At 37.4% G+C, this 20,343-nt stretch overlaps 1 protein-coding gene across 1 annotated transcript in view; it reads left to right on the forward strand.

The window, feature by feature from the left end:
• Positions 1 to 20,343, forward strand: part of FAM81B (family with sequence similarity 81 member B) — a gene marked incomplete at both ends in the record, with an annotated part of 60,958 nt that overhangs the window by 33,337 nt on the left and 7,278 nt on the right. The window contains 3 exon segments of the mRNA XM_082650309.1: positions 40 to 158; positions 10,211 to 10,340; positions 16,218 to 16,324. Coding sequence (XP_082506435.1) covers positions 40 to 158; positions 10,211 to 10,340; positions 16,218 to 16,324 — 356 coding nt within the window.

The raw sequence follows: 20,343 nt of genomic DNA on the forward strand, positions 1-20,343 counted from the left end.
GATGGGAAATTAATGGGAATTTTAACTCAAATATTGCAGATGTTGGAGGAACAAATAAAAGCTCGAGACGTGGCAGCCACAGGAATTAATTTTGCAGTACAGGACCTAAACACCAAACACCTTCAAGGAGTTGGAGATCTTCGAGGAAGAGTAGCCAGGTGAGAAGAAGCGTGTTAACTAATGCTTAGTGGTCAGTTGCTGGCCACTGAGTTCTCATCCCTAAACAACTCCCATATTGTAGAAAACAAGATACTGCCTTTAAGCTAAATGATGAGAAAGTGTATCATGAAATTTGAAAGTGTATCATGAAATTTGAAAGCCTCATGCTCCCTGTGAGATCCAAGGGTTCTATAAAGGACCTCTCATACAGAATGCCCCGTTTGGTTTCATCTGCAAATGACAAGTATTGTCTTTACAGCCCTCAGCTGTCCAAATGCCAACATCTATACAAAGACATACCCTTGAAACCACACACAAGATCCCCAGATGTATCAAATCTAGTGATTAAAACATTTAAAATATACAATAATTACATATAGAAGCCTAGCAAAAGGGATTTAATGGTCAAGTGAATAAAATTTTAAATGATATCCTTTGTATGAGACTTGTAAGTTGGAAGAATTCATGGTGTACAGTTCAGCAAAAATTTGTAGGCATTGACAATGGCAGGACCACTCTGGTTGACACATGAAAGATGACTTGTGAGTGGCTGAGCGTGGACACCTTTCCACCTTTACATCTTCTGCCAGCACCTCTCTCCTCTCTCCTGAAATACCCCCACCTTCATCTCATTAATCTGCTCTCAAGTGTTAATGACCAATAATTATTATTAATGACCAATAATAATTAGGTGATTAACACCTAAGACAAACCTCTTCTAGTTTATCCGTCCATTCAATTCAACAACAACGACAAAAAAAGTATTAAACACTTCTATATGCCAGGCAGTGTGCTAATATTCAGGGTTTCAGCAACATGGTCCCTTTCCTGTAAATTCAAAGTCTACCTGGGAAAACATAAATCAATGAGGTGACCACTATAATGAAAGCCTGGGGTGCTATGGGAATATCCAAATCAGATGGGGGCATAAAGATGGCTTCCTGGAGGAGGTGACACTTGACATGAATTTTGAAAGGTTTGTAGCAGTTAACTAGACAGGGAAGGAAAGGAAAGACACTTCACATAGGAGGCAAGATATGTGCAAAAGAACTGAGGGGTAAATGACTGTGACATGTTCAGGGGCTACCTGTGAGAAGAGTATTTTAGTTATGTTATTTTGGATTTGCACTTAGGGAGAGATGGGAGATTGGGAGATGAAGCTAGAGAAATGGTCCAGAGTTGGGTGATGAGGATCTTTGGCCAAGGTAAAAAGTTTAAACTTTATGTAGAAAGTTATAAATAGCCATGGGAAGATTTTAAGTAAGGGGATGACATTTAGTGACCTTCTAGTAGTAGCCAAACTGGTGGGGTACAGAAAGAAGGCATGAAGATGAAAGGAGGCTATTGTAGCAATCAAGGTGAGAAATGTCTAAACGAAAGCACTGGCCGTGCAAGTCCAGAGCACGTAACAGACATTCAGAAAACAGAATCTACAGGATTAGTACATATGTGTGTGTATGTGTGTATACACAAACATAAACATACATACGTATATACATATATAATTATATATTATATGTATACATATTTTAAAATATATAAAATTGTATATTTTATTCTATAATATTTGATACATGGAAAAGAATCTTTATAATATTTGGGTAAGCTATGAAGCAAGATAATAAAACAAACCCCAGCAAACCCATCACCCTACTTAGATGTGCCATGATTTTACAAAGAAGATAAACACCAAAAATCTCTTGAATGGAATTTGGAATTTGGTTCAACTTGGTGCTGATGACACTTCAACTAGTTTTTTTTCTGCAAACCACTTAAGACCCTACTATTTCATTCTTGTAAATCCTCTCTTACGTACAAGACAAAGTCACAAACAGATTCAGATGAAGCCAAGAGATGAATGGAATAATATCAAGGAAAAGATGTGCAACTATTTTTGTTCTGCTCCAGTTTCTTTTTTTTGTTTCCTTTTTACAAAATGTTGTATGTATTTAAGGTGTACACGATGATTTGATATACATATACATACTAAAATGATTACTATAGTCAAGCTAATTAGCATATCTTCTCCTCACAGAGTTACCTTAATGTGTGTGTGATGAGAGCACCTGAAATCTACTCTCTTAGCATATTTCCATTCTTCAATACAGCATTATTCACTGTAGTCATCACACGGTGCATTAGGTCTCTAGACTTATGCAGCCTACAGAACGGCCACTTTGTGCCCCTGATCGACGTCTCCCCATTTCCCCCACCTCCTCACCCCTAATAACCACTGTTCTCCTCTCTGTTTTTATGTATTTGACTTTTTTAGGTTCCACATATAAATGAAATGATGCAGTTTTTTCCTCCTGTGTCTGGCTTTTTTCACTGAGCATAATGTCCTCCAGGTTCATCCATGTTGTTGCAAATGGCAATGTCTCCTTTTCTGAGGCTGAAAATTTCAGAGAGAGTGTGTGTGTGTGTGTGTGTGTGTGTGTGTGTGTGTGTATCACAATTTCTTTATCTATTCATCCAAAGACACTTAGGTTGTTTCCATATCCTGGTTATTATGAATACTGCTGCAATGAACATGAAAGTACATATTTCTTCCAGGTATTCATTTCATTTCCTTTGGATATGTATCCAGAGGGGGGATTTCTGGATGATATAACAGTTCTATTTTTAATTTTTAAAAGAACCTCCATTCTGTTTTGTATAATGGCTATACCAATTTACATTCCTGTTAACAATGTAGAAGGATTCCTTTTTCTCCACATCTGCACCAATACTTGTTATCTTTTATTTTTTTGATAATTCTCATCTTAACAGGTATGAGGTGATATGGTTTTGATTTGCATTTCCCTGATGATTAGTAATATAGAGCTCTTTTTCATGTACCTGTTGGCCATTTGTACGTCATCTATGGACAAATATCTGTTCAGGTTTTTGCCCATTTTTTTAAATCATGTGACCATTTAAAACGCCCTCTTTGTTTTCTGTGATCCCAAGGGATTCACAGATGAGCCCCATCGGGTCTCAGGGCTAGGTGATTTGGGAGCCAGTCTCTTGGGTGGCAGCTAGATGTATGGTCCACACCCTTTGCTCCCCATGGAGAATCGGATTTGGGGGTTTCCTCCCAACAGTAAGGTGCTGCACCAGGGATGGGGCTTATGGCATGGGTGTGTCTCAACTTTTTCCACCCAGTTTGATGTGGGTATTAGTTGCCTGATGTGTAGAAGTCTCTAAACCAGTTTCTGAATTTTACTCAGAAGGACTTGATCCACATTTTGCTGGTTATTTGGTGCATCTGAGGGAGGAGGGAAAAATCAACAGCCCCCTATTCCTCCAACTTGCTCTCTGATTGCTTACTTACCTTCCCCTTTAATATGAAGCAGTGATTTTAGGACAAGGTCTTATTTTTCCTTGAAATGTCTCCCTTTTATGAAACTTTCTTAAATCTAGTGATTTGAGACAGATTCTGGCTAAAACCCATGAGATTTAAATTCACACTTCCATTTTTTCTTTTCCGTATTTTTGCAGGCAAGTGACCCATGGACCAGCTGAGGCAGATTAATTACTTTTTTCCCACATATATTGACCTTAATTCCAGTTAGCGTTTTGGCATAAGTGAAACAAAGTTGATTTTTTTTTTGCGGTACATGGGCCTCTCACTGTTGTGGCCTCTCCCGTTGCGGAGCACAGGCTCCGGACGCGCAGGCTCAGCGGCCATGGCTCACGGGCCCAGCCGCTCCGCGGCATGTGGGATCTTCCCGGACCGGGGCACGAACCCATGTCCCCTGCATCGGCGGGCGGACTCTCAACCACTGCGCCACCAGGGAAGTCCTAAGTTGATTATTTTAACATAATTCCTAGCAAACCTTTTACTGCTTCATAAATCAAACTCAATATTTGATAACAACAATGTGCTTTGAATTTTATATCTTATTTTCCACTCCAATATAGTGGCAGTTTAAAAGCAAATACTTCCAATGAGATGAGGTTCGCGAAGTTGTCTGGCCTGCTTTTGACACTCTGTACTGTATTTGATAGATTAGTCTCATGTGCAAAGAAAGAAAAAGGCAGGTATGTAAAAGGCAGCCACACAGACGGCTTACAATCTGTAGAAGCAGCCAGAGGAGGCCAACCCTCTATCCACACTTGACTATTTGGGACCCCAAGGCAGATCTGCAGATGAAAAAAAAAAGTTGTGTTGATGTGGGATTAAAAGCATAAGTCATGTCCTTTGGAGAAACAATAACGATATTATTTGGATACTGTCAACTTTTGAAAAGAGTGGGGACTTCTCGTTAAAGATATTTTTACTCCACTTGAGACATCTCAATGCCAGTAAAAATAAAAGGAAGAAAACAAAAAACTTCATCTTTACTAGAACATGGAAGTTGCCATAACCACGAACCACAAACAGAGCACATTTAGCAAATACTGAGATGTGTGGACTGACAGCGTTCTCCTTAGACCTTAAACATAATGATTTCCTCCAAATCAAGAGGCATAATTCAGAAAGGCATAGACCAAATATTTTGAATATAGCAATGTTACCTAGGGGATGGGGTGAGTCACAGGAGAGATAGGAAACGTCCCTTGAGAGATTCAGGTCAGCAACACAGAAGAGCAGAGTGGGTAGAGCTGAAGATGCAATCGTGCTATTTATCATCTGGGGCCTCCCTTCTTGCCACTTCATGCCTGAGAGAAACCAGCTGGGGCGCAACGGGCTGAGGAAGGAGAGGAGGCGATAACATCACATGAAAGAATCTATCATGATGATTTGCTGTGAGATACACCAATCTGGTTTTTGAGGAGAAAACGGGGAGATGTGCCCTCTTCCCTGGGCCTAAAGAAACAACAGATTTGATAACGATAAGGCTGAGTAGAGGAAGTGATCTACTCTCCACCAAACACACACTAACTCACATATATACAATGGAATATTATTCGGCCATAAAAAAGGAATGAAACAAGGCCATTTACAGCAACATGGATGGACCTAGGGATTGTCATGCTGAGTGAAGTAAGTCAGGCAGAGAAAAACAAATATCATATGATATTGCTTATATGTGGAATCTAAAAAAAGGTTACAAATGAATTTATCTACAAAACAGAAATAGAGTTACAGATGTAGAAAACAAACTCATGGTTACCTGGCAGTAAGGGGGGCAGGGAGGGATAAACTGGGAGATTGGGACTGACATATACACACAACTGTATATAAAATAGATAATAAGGACCTACGGTATAGCACAGGGAACTCTAATCAATACTCTGTAATGACCTATACGGAAAAAGAATCTAAAAAAGAGTGGAGATATGTATATGTATAACTGACTCACTTTGCTGTACACCTGAAATTAACACAACAGTGGAAATCAACTCTACTCCAATAAAAATTATTTAATAAAAAAAAAAAATATATATATATATATATATATATATACTCTCACTCATAGGCCAGTGGCCAGAATCTCAGGAAGATGTGAAAGTGGGACTTAGGAAGAATCTGGCCTGTGCGTGAAAACCACCACCACCGTCAATCGATCGATCGATCGATAGATAGGTACGTAGGTAGATAAAAGTGTAAGACTGATGAATATATCTCATGACAGGAATTACCCAGAAAAACAGAGGAAGAGTTCAAATTAAAGTTCTCCTGGTTTCAAAGAAATTAAGAGTAAACAAAAGAGATAAAAGAAGATTGCTGATTGAACTGTCACATGTCATTTTGCTCCTTCCAAAAGCCCCACTAAGTCTACAGTAAAAAAGAGTTTTCCCTTTAAAACATAAACCCACAAAGACAGGGGATATCAGCCTAGAAATACTGGAACCTAGAAGACAGACAGACATGTGGAAACTGACTGAGCAGATGTAATGAGACCAGTTTTAAAGCTGTGGGATAAGCTGAGAATGACCTGGTTTCACACCACAGACCTCTCACAGGCTTAGGAGGGCTGGGCCAGGCACCTCTGAGAGTGTGGGTGAAGGTGGGCTCTTGCCTCCTGGGAGAGGAACTGAGAGAAGTAGGGAGAGGCAGAACCAAGAACCACTGCAGTGTGTTATTAGCCTTCTTGTTATTATTGACTTTTAAACTATAAACATGCTTTACTTCGATAAAAATAAGAGATAAAAGTGTTCCCCCCCAAAAAGAGATTATCAAATAACAAAAGGAGATAGATAAACTGGAATTGCTCAGGGATAGGTGAAAGAAAACATTAAAATATTACAGGGGTTCAATCTACTTTAGAAGTCCCCAAAAGAGGATACATACAAGTGAAAATAAGTTATTTTTTTTCCAAAAGGCATGAGCAAACTGTACAAAACAAAAATGCTTTTCTATATAAAAATGGTTAGAGAAATGATGTACAGGGAAGACAACACAGACCTCATTCAACAGAGACATAAGAGGAGCTCCTAAAGAAGAAAAAGAACAAATTCTTCAGAAGAAAAAAATATTTATGCTTATAAGAGAGAAAGCTTTCTTGAAACAAGAGATTTGAATCTGTAGATCAAAAGGAAAACTGCAACCCCAGAAAAATGTACATAAGAACAATTAAACCAAGATACCTGGTTGAAGTTACTGAATATCAAGGATAAAGAATCAATAGAAGAGAAGAGAAAAACCAAAAAGAATCATTAGACATCTAGGTAGACAAAACAGATCACATAAAAGAATAATGAAAAAACATAGTCATCTCAGACTTCTCCACCTCAAACCGTGCCAGATAAGAATGGAGCAATGTCTATCATGTTCTGAACAGAAGAAAAAGTGACCCAATAATGTCTTCTTAACCAAATTACTTTTCAAGTATAAGAGAACAGACATTCTCAAGTATTCATGAATGTAAAGATTCCAATACTTCCTGGATCCTTCTTTTGAAATCTGGATGACAAAATCTGGCCAACCAAAGAATTAAATCAAAATAAGGGGGGACTTCTCTGGTGGTGCAGTGGTTAAGAATCCGCCTGCCAATGCACGGGACAGAGGTTCGAGCCCTAGTCGGGGAAGATCCCACATGCTGTGGAGCAACTAAGCCCATGCGCTACAACTACTGAGCCTGCATGCCACAACTACTGAGCCCGCGTGCCACAACTACTGAAGCCCATGCACCTAGAGCCCACACTCCTCAACAAGAGAAGCCACTGCAATGAGAAGCCTGAGCACCTCAACAAAGAGTAGCCCCTGCTCACTGCAACTAGAGAAAGCCCACGGGCAGCAACAAAGAACCAACGCAGCCAAAAAAAAATCAAAATAAGGATTTCAGATAAGAAATCATAGTTTTAAAGGACTGTCATTGAACATAGACTCTAAATATAGAATGAAGATTCAATAAGAGTGGGAAATTTAGTTGCAGAACGCACTGTAAATGTCATAAAAACTGTTATTTTTAAAATAGAAAAGTATTAACAAAAACTGTTGAAAGAGCAAGGATATAAACATTTAGTTGCTCACTTTTTGGCATATGGCCAATAGATAATGTCTAAAGTTGAAATGGCAGTTGTAAAAAGTATAATGATTCCAATCTATGTTAGCTTTTTATAACTTCATTCTTTAGAAATAGCTCTTGTAGTGAGGAGATATATATATATATATATTTGAAGTTCAGCAATTTCTTCATTTTTCACTACAGTTTCCTTTCCTTAGGTTAAATTAAAATTCAATGTAATGGGGCTTCCCTGGTGGCGCAGTGGTTGAGAGTCCACCTGCCGATGCAGGGGATGCGGGTTCGTGCCCCGGTCCGGGAAGATCCCACATGCCGTGGAGCGGCTGGGCCCGTGAGCCATGGCCGCTGAGCGTGCGCGTCCGGAGCCTGTGCTCCGCAACCGGAGAGGCCACAACAGTGAGAGAGGCCCGTGTACCGAAAAAAAAAAAAATTCAATGTAAGGTTTTTAACTAAAACTGGTACCTATAATCCTAATATTTTAAAATTAATTTATTATATTTCTTTCTTCCTCTCTCCATGTGTAATATATATACATATATATACATATAACTACACATCTATATAATATGTGTATTTTGTATAATGGTGAATGAAATAATAACCAAATATTAGCAATGACTATCTCTGAAAAGTGGAATTTGGGATGATGTTAACTCTCTTCTTTGTTCTTTTCTTTTTGTATTATGTGTAATTTTTTTATAACGAGCATGTGTTATTTTAAAAGAAACAATAAAATCACTTCAAAGGAGAGAGAGAGAAACTTCCTTTTGAAATATGGAGTGCAGCTTTGAAAAACCACTAACCCTTGACTTCAACGTGTGGGGTTAAGCTGGTGAGGTGGGGCGAGAATGAAAAGGTGGCAACTCTCAACTGTTTATTTATTTGAGGAAATAAACAGTAGCTGCTGATCCTGTGTGGGTGCTTCCTCTGTGCCAGCCACTGGCTAAACATTTTGCATTCATTACCTCCTTCATCCTTCAATAACCCTAGGCAGGTCCACCCTTCAAGACAGCCGCTTATGGTTTGGAAAGCTGAGCACACAGCACTCCGGGAGACATTGTTCACATTGTCCCCCTCACCATATGTCTGGCACGCCCTGGAGTTGTGCAGGGGACAAATTGTGCAGCTACATGCAGTGACCTCAGCATCGTTATCCCTTTTTCTCAGAAAAGGAAAACTGAAACTTACAGATGTTAAGAAAATTGTCCCAGATCACAAACCTAGGAAGTAGTAGAGGCCAGACTCAAAGACGCATCTATCTGACTAAATCCTCAACCACTAGCCTACGACGCACAGACCAGCGGTCCCTGAGCGTGGGAGCAGGTGGCGCTGGGTGAGAGGTGGCAGGGAGAGGGGGCAGGGAGAGGGGGCAGCAGCAACTACTCCCGTGTAGCCTTTGGGTGTCTTAATGTGAACTCACGTAAGAATATTCTAACCAACAGTAGAGGTTGTTCTGACAATAACAGTTTAGATATACAAACGTGTGAAATGGCTTTCGCCCATGACTTTGGTGCTTCCATTTTTTATCAGAATACTTCCTAATTTTTCCTCCCAGCAGTCTCCCCACCCCTCACCATTTATCTGGTATCCCTTTCAAGAGGTTTCTCAGGAAAATTACCATCCTTAGCTCACCTTTGGCTCAACTTTGGCACCAAAAATCTTAAGAAATTCACTTCTAGAGCCTAAAAAAATGTTGACAGTCATAAAACAATATTTATAGCACTTAGCATGACAATATGAAAATATAATTCCTAATAAATATTACTCGATGATAGTCAAAACAGTTATTTTATAGAATGACAAACTTCAAAGTGATCTCTGGTGACTCACATACAAAAGACACAACACGACAGCGCTCTCCACCCTATCCTTCATGCAAACATGAGTGTATTGAAACTGGTAATACAGTATGTAACCTGTTCTCTCCCAAGGGAGGCCGTGAGTTGGGATAGTGGGTGGGGTTCCCTGATATGCTGGGAAGATTGTTAATCTGAACTCCAACCCCATTTCACCAGGGTTCCTTCCTGGAAATACCAAATGCCACCCAATGGGCCAAAGCTCAATACACACGTTAGTGTGGATTATTTTTGTCCTAACCTAAGACAACACTTGATTGACACCACTCAAGGAGCGCGAGTTTTCACTGGGGCTAAGAGAAAGGATGTTGTCCTTTGACGATGGGATGGAAGACTTTGGTGTGTTGGGACACTTCTTTTAGCCAAAGGAGAACTGACAGTCTGGGAGCCAAGGGAAGAGGCTAAAGGGAGGAAAGAGGACTCAGAACACAATGCCTTAACCATGGGCAGCAGGGAGTATGCCCAAAACATCAAAATCTGTTGGAACTCCTATGGCTGAATTAACATATCAGGCCAAAAATCTAAAATTTTACCCAATTTACCCAATTTCCCCCAAAGTCTTCATCTACTCCATCTCAGTGCTTTGATTTGGGCCAATGTATCATTATCCAACCTGGTTTCTCTCCCTCTGGAAAAAAAGAGGAAGATGAGGGAGATTTCTGTATATGCTCCTACACCTGCCAACTCACTGTTCAAAGAACTTTAGAACTTTTGCCATCAAATGAATGCACGGATTCTACTATAGTATTAAAACTGGTATAAGCCTATCAATCTCACAACCAATTTTCATCTTGCCACTAGATGTGATTCCAGCATCATGAAGCTTTCTGGAGACATTCACTTCATCAGGCACGAGCACCGGCGACTCGAAAAAACAATTCAAGAGCTCATGTCCGCCCTAGAAACTGTTTCTAAAAACTTGGATATGAAGGTAACTGAAAATATTTGGAACTCTTACGTGTTACTGCCGGAAGTAAGATCATTATAGCTTATCAAAAAGCTCAGTCAAGAGGTAATTGTTCAAAAGAACTCTTTTCCTCCAAAAGGTTTAAATACGACAGCTCATGTATATACACCATGAGTACTGCCAGGGTAATCAACAAATATTGAATGAGTGCCTCCGATGTTCCAAAACGGCCGCCCCTTGTAAGCGTATGCTACTTGATTCTACTGTTGCCATTATTTCCTTACTCTCTGGGTTCTTCTCAAAGGCTGTGTAACTAGAGAGAATAAGCAAAGGAATTTCCCATGGAAGCTATTATAATACTATTAAAGGTTCAGCATTAATGTCAGTTGATCACGTTACATCCCTGCCATGGGTTACGTCTCTTACAAAATAATACACAAGTCCTTTGGCCTGGATTTTAAAGGCCATCTCTACACTGGCCCCTGCTTTTCTCTACAGCTCACCCTCATGCCTCCTGGCTCACCCTTTAGACCCAGTGACACTGAGCTGCCTGTAGGTAGGTCCCACTCACTCCAAGATACTGCACTGCATCCATGTTCTCTGTGCTCTTTTTGCCTGAAATGTCTCTCCCCCTTTTCACCTTCCCAGGCAATGGTTTACTGAAAGGAGCCAATGCAAACTCTTCCATGCCCCACTTTGTCACGTACTTTATGTGAGGCAAACACATCTCCTCTGAAGTCATTTGGGCAGAACAAAGTGGAAATCCTTTGGGAATTGGGGGAGATGAAATCTTGCTGTTTATTTGTTCATGGAGCCAGTTTATCAAGAGTGGAAGGTGCACAGGGGCACACAGTTTACTCCAGTCCCACCAGGCTTGTCCATCCTCCTACAAACCCATCTCAATAGTCCTAATAGCTTTTGGGTCGATTCCCTCAGTTTTTCAAGATAATCATATCAACAACAAATCATAACAGTTTTATCTCTAGTTTTCTGGTAAAACTTCATGACTTTTTTCTTAAGGCCTTGACCAGAACTTCTGGAATAATATTACATAAAAGAGGTCAAAGAAGGCAGCTTATCTTGTTCCTGATTACATTGGAAATGTCTTTGTTGTTTGCTGTTGGCTACTGGTTTGATATATTTTTATCAGACTTATTAAGGAAGTATTAAGTAAGTATCCAACAATTAAGGAAGTATCCATCAATCCTACTTTACTTAGTTTTTATTAGAACTGAACATTTAATTTTATAAAACACCTTTTGGACGTTAACAAATGCCTAACTCAGCATGGTTGTGTTTTGGTTTGGCTTTCTGTTTGTTAGCTTATTTATTTCTTCGGCCTTCTAATGTGCTATGTCAGAGCATTTCCCAATGCTGAAACATTCTGGAATTTCTATAATGAAAGCTATACAGTCTTTGTAATAATTCAGTATTTAATTTTGCATCTAACTTCAAAGGTGATATTAGACTCTAGTTCCCTCTCCTTAGTTTTTCTAAGATAATACATACATATGATTCAAACTCAAAACTATACGAGAAAATACAGCCCAAGAATTTTCACTCCCACTTCTGTCACCAGTTATCACAACCATTCATGCCCCTCACAGGTAACATTTTTTATTAGTCTGTTGTGAATCCTTTCAGTATGCCTTTAAAAAGATAGAAGCAAAAACAAATATATATTTTTTTTCCTTTTTACACAAAACATATGTGTATTACTATGCACCTGTTTGTTTTATTAACTAAACAAACATATCCTAGAGATCTACCCTATCAATACATAGTTTCCTCATTCTTTTTCACAACTGTGTACTCTCCCTCTGTGTATAATGCCTCATTTAACCAGTCTCTCATAGATGAACATTTGGATTCTTTTCACTAATTTGCTCTTTCAAACATTGCTGCAATGTATAAACTTGCACTTATGTTATTTAGTGTGTCTGTAGTTATGTCTGTAGAATAAATACCCAGAAGTGGGATTGCTGCACTTATGTTATTTAGTGTGTCTGTAGGTATGTCTGTAGAATAAATACCCAGAAGTGGGATTGCTGGGCCAAAGGTACCTGTGTTTGTTATTTTGAAAGATCTTGCTCTCTGCAGGGCTTTTACCATATTGCATATCCACGGACAATAAATAAAATGTCCTATATCCCCATTGCCTCATCAATGAGTGTTTGACTTTTGAATTTTGCCCTTTTTTAAAGGAAAAAGATAGCATCTCTGTATTACAATTAGCCTTTCTTATTACATCTTTTCATATATTCAAGAACTATTTGTATTTCTTTTCCAGTGAGCTGTCTGTTCATAGCTTTTATTCATTTCTCTATTGGGTTATTTTTCTTTTCAATTTCTAGGAGCTCTTTATATGTTAGGGAGATGATATGAGCTGCAAATACATTTTTCCAGTGTGTTTTCTTTTGACTTTTGATATGCATATGTTCTCTATTTGTAGCCAAATTTATCAGTCTTTTTTTGTGTATGTGGCTTCTGGAATTTTAAGTCACATTTAGACCGAGCTTCCCCACACAAAGGCTTGAAAGAATTGCTCATATTTTCTTCAAGCACTTTCATGGCTTTATTGTTTATATTTAAATTCTTGGAGTTTGGAGTTTTCCCTAGAATAGGATGTGTCTTAATTATTATTTTAATTACTGAGACCTTGTAGTATTTTTACTATCTGGTAGGGCCAGTCCCTTCCACTGCTTTCCTTTTTGCCTTTTCCTGGTGATAATTGTTTGTTTTTGCATATGATTTTAAAATCAGCCTGTCTAGTTCCAGCAAATAAATCAACAAATAACTCTGCCTTAATTTTTATTGAAATCATGTTAAATTTATAAATTAATTTTAGAACTGATATAGTCATAATGCTGAGTGTTTTATCCAAGAACACAGACAGCATACTTCCTGTTTGTTCAGGTTCACTTTTATATCCTTCAGGAGTGGTTTCAAATTTTCCTCATGTAGGTTAGGTAACACCTTAAATGTATTTTGAGATTTCATCATCTTTTTTTTTAGTTTACTGTAATGGGGGTTTCATTATATCTTCTAACTAGTTGTTAGTTGTGTGTTATAAAGGCTGTATTAATTTTATACTTCAGTGAATTCTCTTGATTATAATAATTTTTCAGTTGGTTTTGGTTTTTCCAGGCACACAATCATATCATTTTTAAACAATAATAATTTGACCTCATCTTTTTCCATTTTATACACATAATTTCTTTTTTCTAATTGTTTTGAATAATAACTCTGGTGCAATATTAAATAGTAATGCAGCGATAGTGGGCATCCTGGTCTTGTTCCTGACTTTAACAGAAATGTTCCTACTGTCTCTCCTGTGATGGAGGAAGTAAGTTTTCTCAATAAGTCTGTTTAATACGCAATTGTTCCTATTTTACTAAGGTTGTGAAAATCAAGAAAGATTATAAAAATAAATTAGTCTTGTAGATATAATGTACAGCATAATGACTATAGTTAACAATACTGTATTGTGTATTTGAAAGTTGCTAAGAGAGTGGATCTTCGAAGTTCTCATCACAAGAAAAAAAATTGTAAGGTGATGGATGTTAAGTTATTGTGGTGCTCATTTTATAGTATATACATATATCAAATCATGCTCTACAACTAAAGCTAACACAATGTTAAATGTCAATCATCTCATTTTAAAAAGTAATTATGAATTATGTTAAATAACTTTGTAGCATTTGTGCAAATAATGTCAGTTTTCTCCTATACTAGCATAATTATTTGTATTAATAAATTTCCTTTTTTTTTTTTTTTTTTGCGGTACGGGTGCCTCTCACTGTTGTGGTCTCTCCCGTTGCGGAGCACAGGCTCCGGACGCGCAGGCTCAGCGGCCATGGCTCACGGGCCCAGCCGCTCCGCGGCATGTGGGATCTTCCCGGACCGGGGCACAAACCCGTGTCCCCTGCATCGGCAGGTGGACTCTCAACCACTGCACCACCAGGGAAGCCCTAAATTTCCTATTATTAAACCATCCTTACTTTAAAAAAAGAATCAGTTGCACTTGATTATGATGTGTTTTCCATTGGGCTGCTGAACACTGTTTGCTGATATTTTATTTAAGAATTTGGCATCAATGTTTACAAATGAGATTAGTCTCCAGGGGCATTTTTTGTGCAATCTTTTTCAGATTTTGGAATCAATGTTGCACTGATTTAAGATAATTTGGAAATTTCTCTTCTTTTTCTATGCTCTGTAACAGTTTAAAGAGCATTATAATTATCTATTCATTAAGGATTTGGTAGCTTTACTTCTGAAAGTGTCAGGGCCTGATGATTTGGTGGGAAAGGGATGGTGATGGGTTTTGAGCACAGCAGTCAAGGCCCTTGGCCATAATATGCTCTTTATTGTAGGTGACCTGAGAGGCATTTTCATGTGAAACACTGGGGAATTAAACAATAGAATTTTTAAAGTTTTTTTTACTCAAATGGTTAGATTCTTGTTTCTTTATACTTTTCTTATTAATTTCTAGTGTAGTTAGTTGCTTTTGCTGCTTTTTGGAATAATTTGAGAGTTTCTTTGTAGTCACATGTGTACTTAGTTGTAAATGCTCAGTGGGCACTGGGAAAGAATGAGTGTTTTCTGTTTGCAAGTTTGATTGTTTGGCATGTAAATGTATAAATAAACTATATTTGTCTTATCTTTTTATATACTTATTTATATTTTACTTATTTGACCAGTAAGTCAAGAGAAGTCATTTAAAATCTGTAATACATTGTCTCTGTTAGTTTATCCTTGTAATTCTACAACTGCTCAATATATAAGGTAAAGTTTCAAAACTATTTTTCACTGTGTATTTTAGAATGATTTTTACCTATAAAATGATCATCTTTGTTCCCTTTTACGTATTTTGCCTTGAATAACATTTTATCTAATGATGTTGCTCTGCCTGCTTTCTTTTCCTTTGCTTTGGCCAGGCTTAATTTGCCCATGCTTCATTGTAAACAATTCTGCTTTTCAGTGTACTTTCTATAAGTAGCCTGTTTTACGTGTATCTCGTATAAATAACCAATCGTGTGCTGTTGGTTGCCCACCCAACATTTACCTATTCAAATCCTTCTATTATTCACCTCTTTCTTTTCTAAGAGAACTTGGATTTTAAGTACCCACTCACCCCCACATGACCATCTCTTTCAGCACTTGAGTTTGGCCAAAAGCAATCATGTAGTTTCATTCCCCTTGACAGCGATTACTTTTGACATGATTATGGGCTGCATAATCATGCATCTATTTCTCAATCCAGTCCTTTTACCTGAAGAACTTCTTCAATGCTTCCAGCAATGTGGAAGGCGCTTTTACCCTAACTTCCAAACATGAGCTTGTTTTTTCCTATGTTTAAAATGCCATAAGTCATTTCACTTGGGATTTACTTGTGCTCCTGTCAGAATCCTACCTGGAAATTCCTGAGGTCTGATCTTAGGCCACTCAGGTGTTTTCTTTGCAGAGCGCAATTGTGCACTTAAGCATTTATTCAATAGCATTTGGTGAGCATCTACCATTGGTCATCTAATGTGCACTGAGGATACAGTGGTGATACAGGCTAGAGTGGCTTACATTGTAACTGGGGAGACAGAAAGTAAAGAAATAATCAAATTAACAAACTGATACATTAGCATGTTTTTGTCACATCATCAGGTAATCTATTATCAGAAAGAATATTATAGACAGCAGAATGGAACACTCCCCTATTGTTCTTTCCCTGAAGATAGTGCTATAACTGTTGAATCGTTCCTTTGAAAAAAAATAATTTTCAAATGCAGACATGCTTTAGGCTCAAAGCTGGACTTTTATTCTGGGCTCCTTTAGGAATAAAGTATAATTAACGTAAGTGCTAGTGGTTTTGTTCACACACAAAAAATCTGCCTTTTGTACTTTCATTAGGTAATGCCGCTCTTAGGAAAGATAGAGGCTTCCAGTTCTGAGCAAATCTCAAATTTAAAGATGGTCCAGAGGGATTATCACCAAGAAATGAACCTTTTGGAGTTCAAGTAAGTGAATGGAAGATTTTTAATTGTTTAATGCATTCCAAAGGGTTTTGCTTAATGAAAGCATTGGCATTAAATAAAGTCCTATCCCAGGAATTTGAACCTGTCCAAGAATTAAAGCAACAAACTGATGCAGAGAATATTTTACACTAAAGTAATTTATACAATATTCTTAATTTTAAAATATATATATTAATTTGTCATTCTCTTTTTTGTATAATATCTCAACTAAAATGATACTTTCTGATAGAGTATAATTTTAACTTATCAATCGTACATTAAAATGCCTCAATGTAAAGCACTATTGAACATACACTGATTCCACAAGATTATCAAATAATTTTTTAAAAACTTTGATTCACAAGCTTTTTTTTAATGATTTCTTCTAAGACCCTCTCCTTAGTTCTTTACAGTCTCCCTATTTTAATACTGGTCTCTACCCCACATTACACTGAGTTTTCCCCTGTACAATGGAGAGAGCAACTAAGGAGACAAGATGCCACAAACATTCAGATTACTGGCCTCCTTATCCTCAAATCCTCCTTTCTTATTTAAATGACACCATTTCCTGACACCATGGTTCAGGCAAAGGGAAATTCTAGGCACTTAGATGATACCACCTTACTGCTCCTTCTATTCTTGTTCTTTTCCTCTCTGTCCCACATCACTTGAGCTTAATGCCTTGGTCAGATCATATTCTGAGCATACTCTTTCTCCATTTTTCCCCATCTCTACCGTATCTCATTAAATCTAAGTGCCATTGACTATAAGATATACCATTACATTCTTGTACCTCGAAGACATGAAGCTAACAATTAAACCATAGCATGCTATCATTTTATGACACCTCCCAATTTCAGAGATGTTAAGTTAGGAAAAACGTGTGTCTTAGAAATTGATGAACAACAGTAGTCATCACTAAAACTCAGAGAAGTAGGTGTCTTGGGTAAACAGAAAATACCTACTTTCTTCATATTCTAAAAAAGCAGGTTCTTAAATTCTAGCACAATGAGGGTGCTCAGTAGATATCTGTGTCATGATTGATCTAATCCCTTTAGCTTAGAATTAAGATAGAGAAAAGTGTCCAAAGGAGAAATAGAAAAGTAAACTGTTTCTAGAAGTATAATTTAAGAAGGGATTTTACTGGGGGAGGAAAGGGACTTATAATCTGGAGTGGAAGACTGGCTTAAAGGGATCAAGAATATTAACAAATAGAAAAGAGGGGAAAAGGAAATGTTTGAGATCTAGGGCTGTCTGCTTCACTGCAGGTGCTGCATACTTTTTCCACCTGCAGTCCAGTGGGAAATCGGCTTACAGATGAATCATCTAAATAGTTAAATCTGCATCTGGACACTTTTGTAACAGTATAAACTGGAATCTTTCTCTCACTTTTAATAATGAAGTCTTAAAATTTCATTAGTATTACAGTAGGTAGTAGTGAATTTATAAACGAGATTTTTTTCCCCAGGCAAACACTTATAAGCTCTAGTAATTCAATTACACAATTGACTCTTTTAAATTAGAAAGTAATATGCATTCATCATAACAAATAAAATAAGGCAAAGTTGAAAATAGAGGTAACCATTCAAGCTTCGTAATGTAACCAATGCTAACACCAGGGGTGTATCCTTCCTCAATTTCCCCCTCATTAATATAAATATGTAACAGAAAAGGGAGATTTTATGTATATACATATATAATATATATAACATACATTATATACAAAGAGAGAGCATGGTTTTTTAAAATAAATCCTACACACATTACTCAATAATTTGTGGTTTTCCAGGACATCTTGGATATCTCTCTCTAGATCAGTGAATATTTTTCTAGCATTATTTTTTACAGCTGCATAATATTTTAACTTACAGATGTCATAATTAATTCACTCATTTATCTTATTGATGAATAAATTCTTTCCAGTTTATAGCTACCACAAACAAAAATTATTGTGTGCATATCCTTAAATTTCCTTAGATATAGGTGCTTTTATTTCTACAGGCAAGATTCTTAGGTCTGAGTTTATGTTTTTATTAATTTTTATAAATTTCTTTCTAAAAATGTTGTAGCAATTTACTCACACCAGCAATGCATGAGAAGACCTTTCTGTACATTCTCATCCACAATGGATACTCTTCTTAATATTTGCCAATTAAAGGATAAAAAATAGCATCTCTTGTTTTCATTTGCATTCCCTTCACCCTTTGAATTTCCTTTTCTGTGAATTGCCCATTCTTACCATTTATCTTCATCACTTTCTTATCAATTGGTAGGATTCCTTCACATTAGGGATATTAACCCTTTGACTGAGCTATGTATTTGCAAAGTATTTTGCTCAAAGAGAAAGTAAGGCAGGTAAGGCTCTTTTTTTTTTTCTTCTTTTCAGTCAGAGCACTTCTCAAAGCAAAGTGGATGGGGTATAGAATTTGCTTTACTTTTTTAAGAAACAACTGTTTCTGAACAAAGGGATTAAACTCTTTTGATAACATTAAAGTGTAAGTTTAACTGAGCAATTTTCCCATTTAGAAACTTTAACAAATTCAAGTTTAATGGTCAACTGAACATATTTTATATTGAACTTAAAAGCCACCATACTCTCTTGGGGTTTTCTAGTGAATCTTTGGGACTTTGGCACTGATCACTAGACTTGACAAAGAAAATGCACAGGCTGTGCAACTGGACCCCTGCACTGAGCCTTCTCTTTCCAGAAGGGCCTTAGTCAGATGTTCAGCTAAGTAATGTCCTAAGCTGACAACTGAGTGCTTATAGAGCAACAGTCTCAGCCATCATGAACTACGGCTGTCTTTCAGCAAGGGGTGGGCAGGTCAGCACCGAACAGTCACTCCCTGGATAGCTCTTGTTGCTGACGCTGTTCAGTTGATAGTGATTTATAAGAAAAAGCATTCGGTGAATGAAGCAAATGCAGAGTCAAACCTTACCACACAGCTTTGAAAATGCTACCACAGTAGAAAGTGGACCAGAGCAAGGACCTGTCTCATTTATCTTTGTATCCTTCACACCCAGCACATTCAGACACAAATAGAAGCCAGTGAATGAACGTATGTTTAGAGCACCTATAATATGTAAGTTGTGTTTTGGAATATCCAAAGACATAATCATGGCCATATACAGTGGGGGAGAAAACACATAAATAAGTGACACGCTCGTAACAGGTAAAGTAAAAGTTGAGATGGTGTTAAATGAGATATATCAGTAGGCAGAAATAATAAATATTCATTGTCATTTTTAAATGCCTACCAATCCCTAAGTGCTCAAGATGTGCAGGTACACCCAGCTCTGCAGTCTGGGTCTTATCTTTAAAGACAAGGAAACTTATAGTCATGGAAATTAAACAATTTACCCAAAGTCACACAGCTAGAAAGTCTCTGACTCCAAATCTCAGGTTATTTTTGTCAGTTTGTGATGTCTCCATCTCATAATTCCACCTACTGTAGTAAACTAACTGTGCTACAGAAATTTAGGGAAGGGAAAAATCACATGTGCTCAAAACTATGATGGTATGAGGCTATAAAGGTACTGATATTTAAACTCAAGTACAATTTAGAATGAACAATTAACAAAAGTCTTTGTATCAGAGTGGAGTCGGAATTGCTTTTTAATTAGTCTCACTAATTAGAAACCACAGAACATTGAGAAGAAATTAATTTAAGATATATTGGTATAAACTTAGTAGAAAAAAGTTTCTTGAAATTTATTTCTTGCTTCTGACATGAAACTAAGACTCTTAGACTCAATCTCTAAAGAAGCAATAGTACCAAGTCTAAAGCCCTTTTTCAGATATGATTACAAAAAATGAAAACATCTTCTGTGTTTACAGCCCATCAAAGAGCACTAAATCTTTTTATATTCCCATTTGGTTAGAGCCACCATCTGAATTCTTGAGAGCCTGGTAATAGTAACAGTTTCCAAGAATTCAAAATGTTCATGTCTTCTAAAAAAGTTCATGCAACAGATTGCTGAATGCAAGACAACTGGGTTTGAGACATAAGTGAACTGGTAAA

Source organism: Grampus griseus (genome assembly GCF_964374135.1).
Source record: "Grampus griseus genome assembly, chromosome: 3".
NCBI classification, from domain to species: Eukaryota; Metazoa; Chordata; class Mammalia; order Artiodactyla; family Delphinidae; genus Grampus; species Grampus griseus.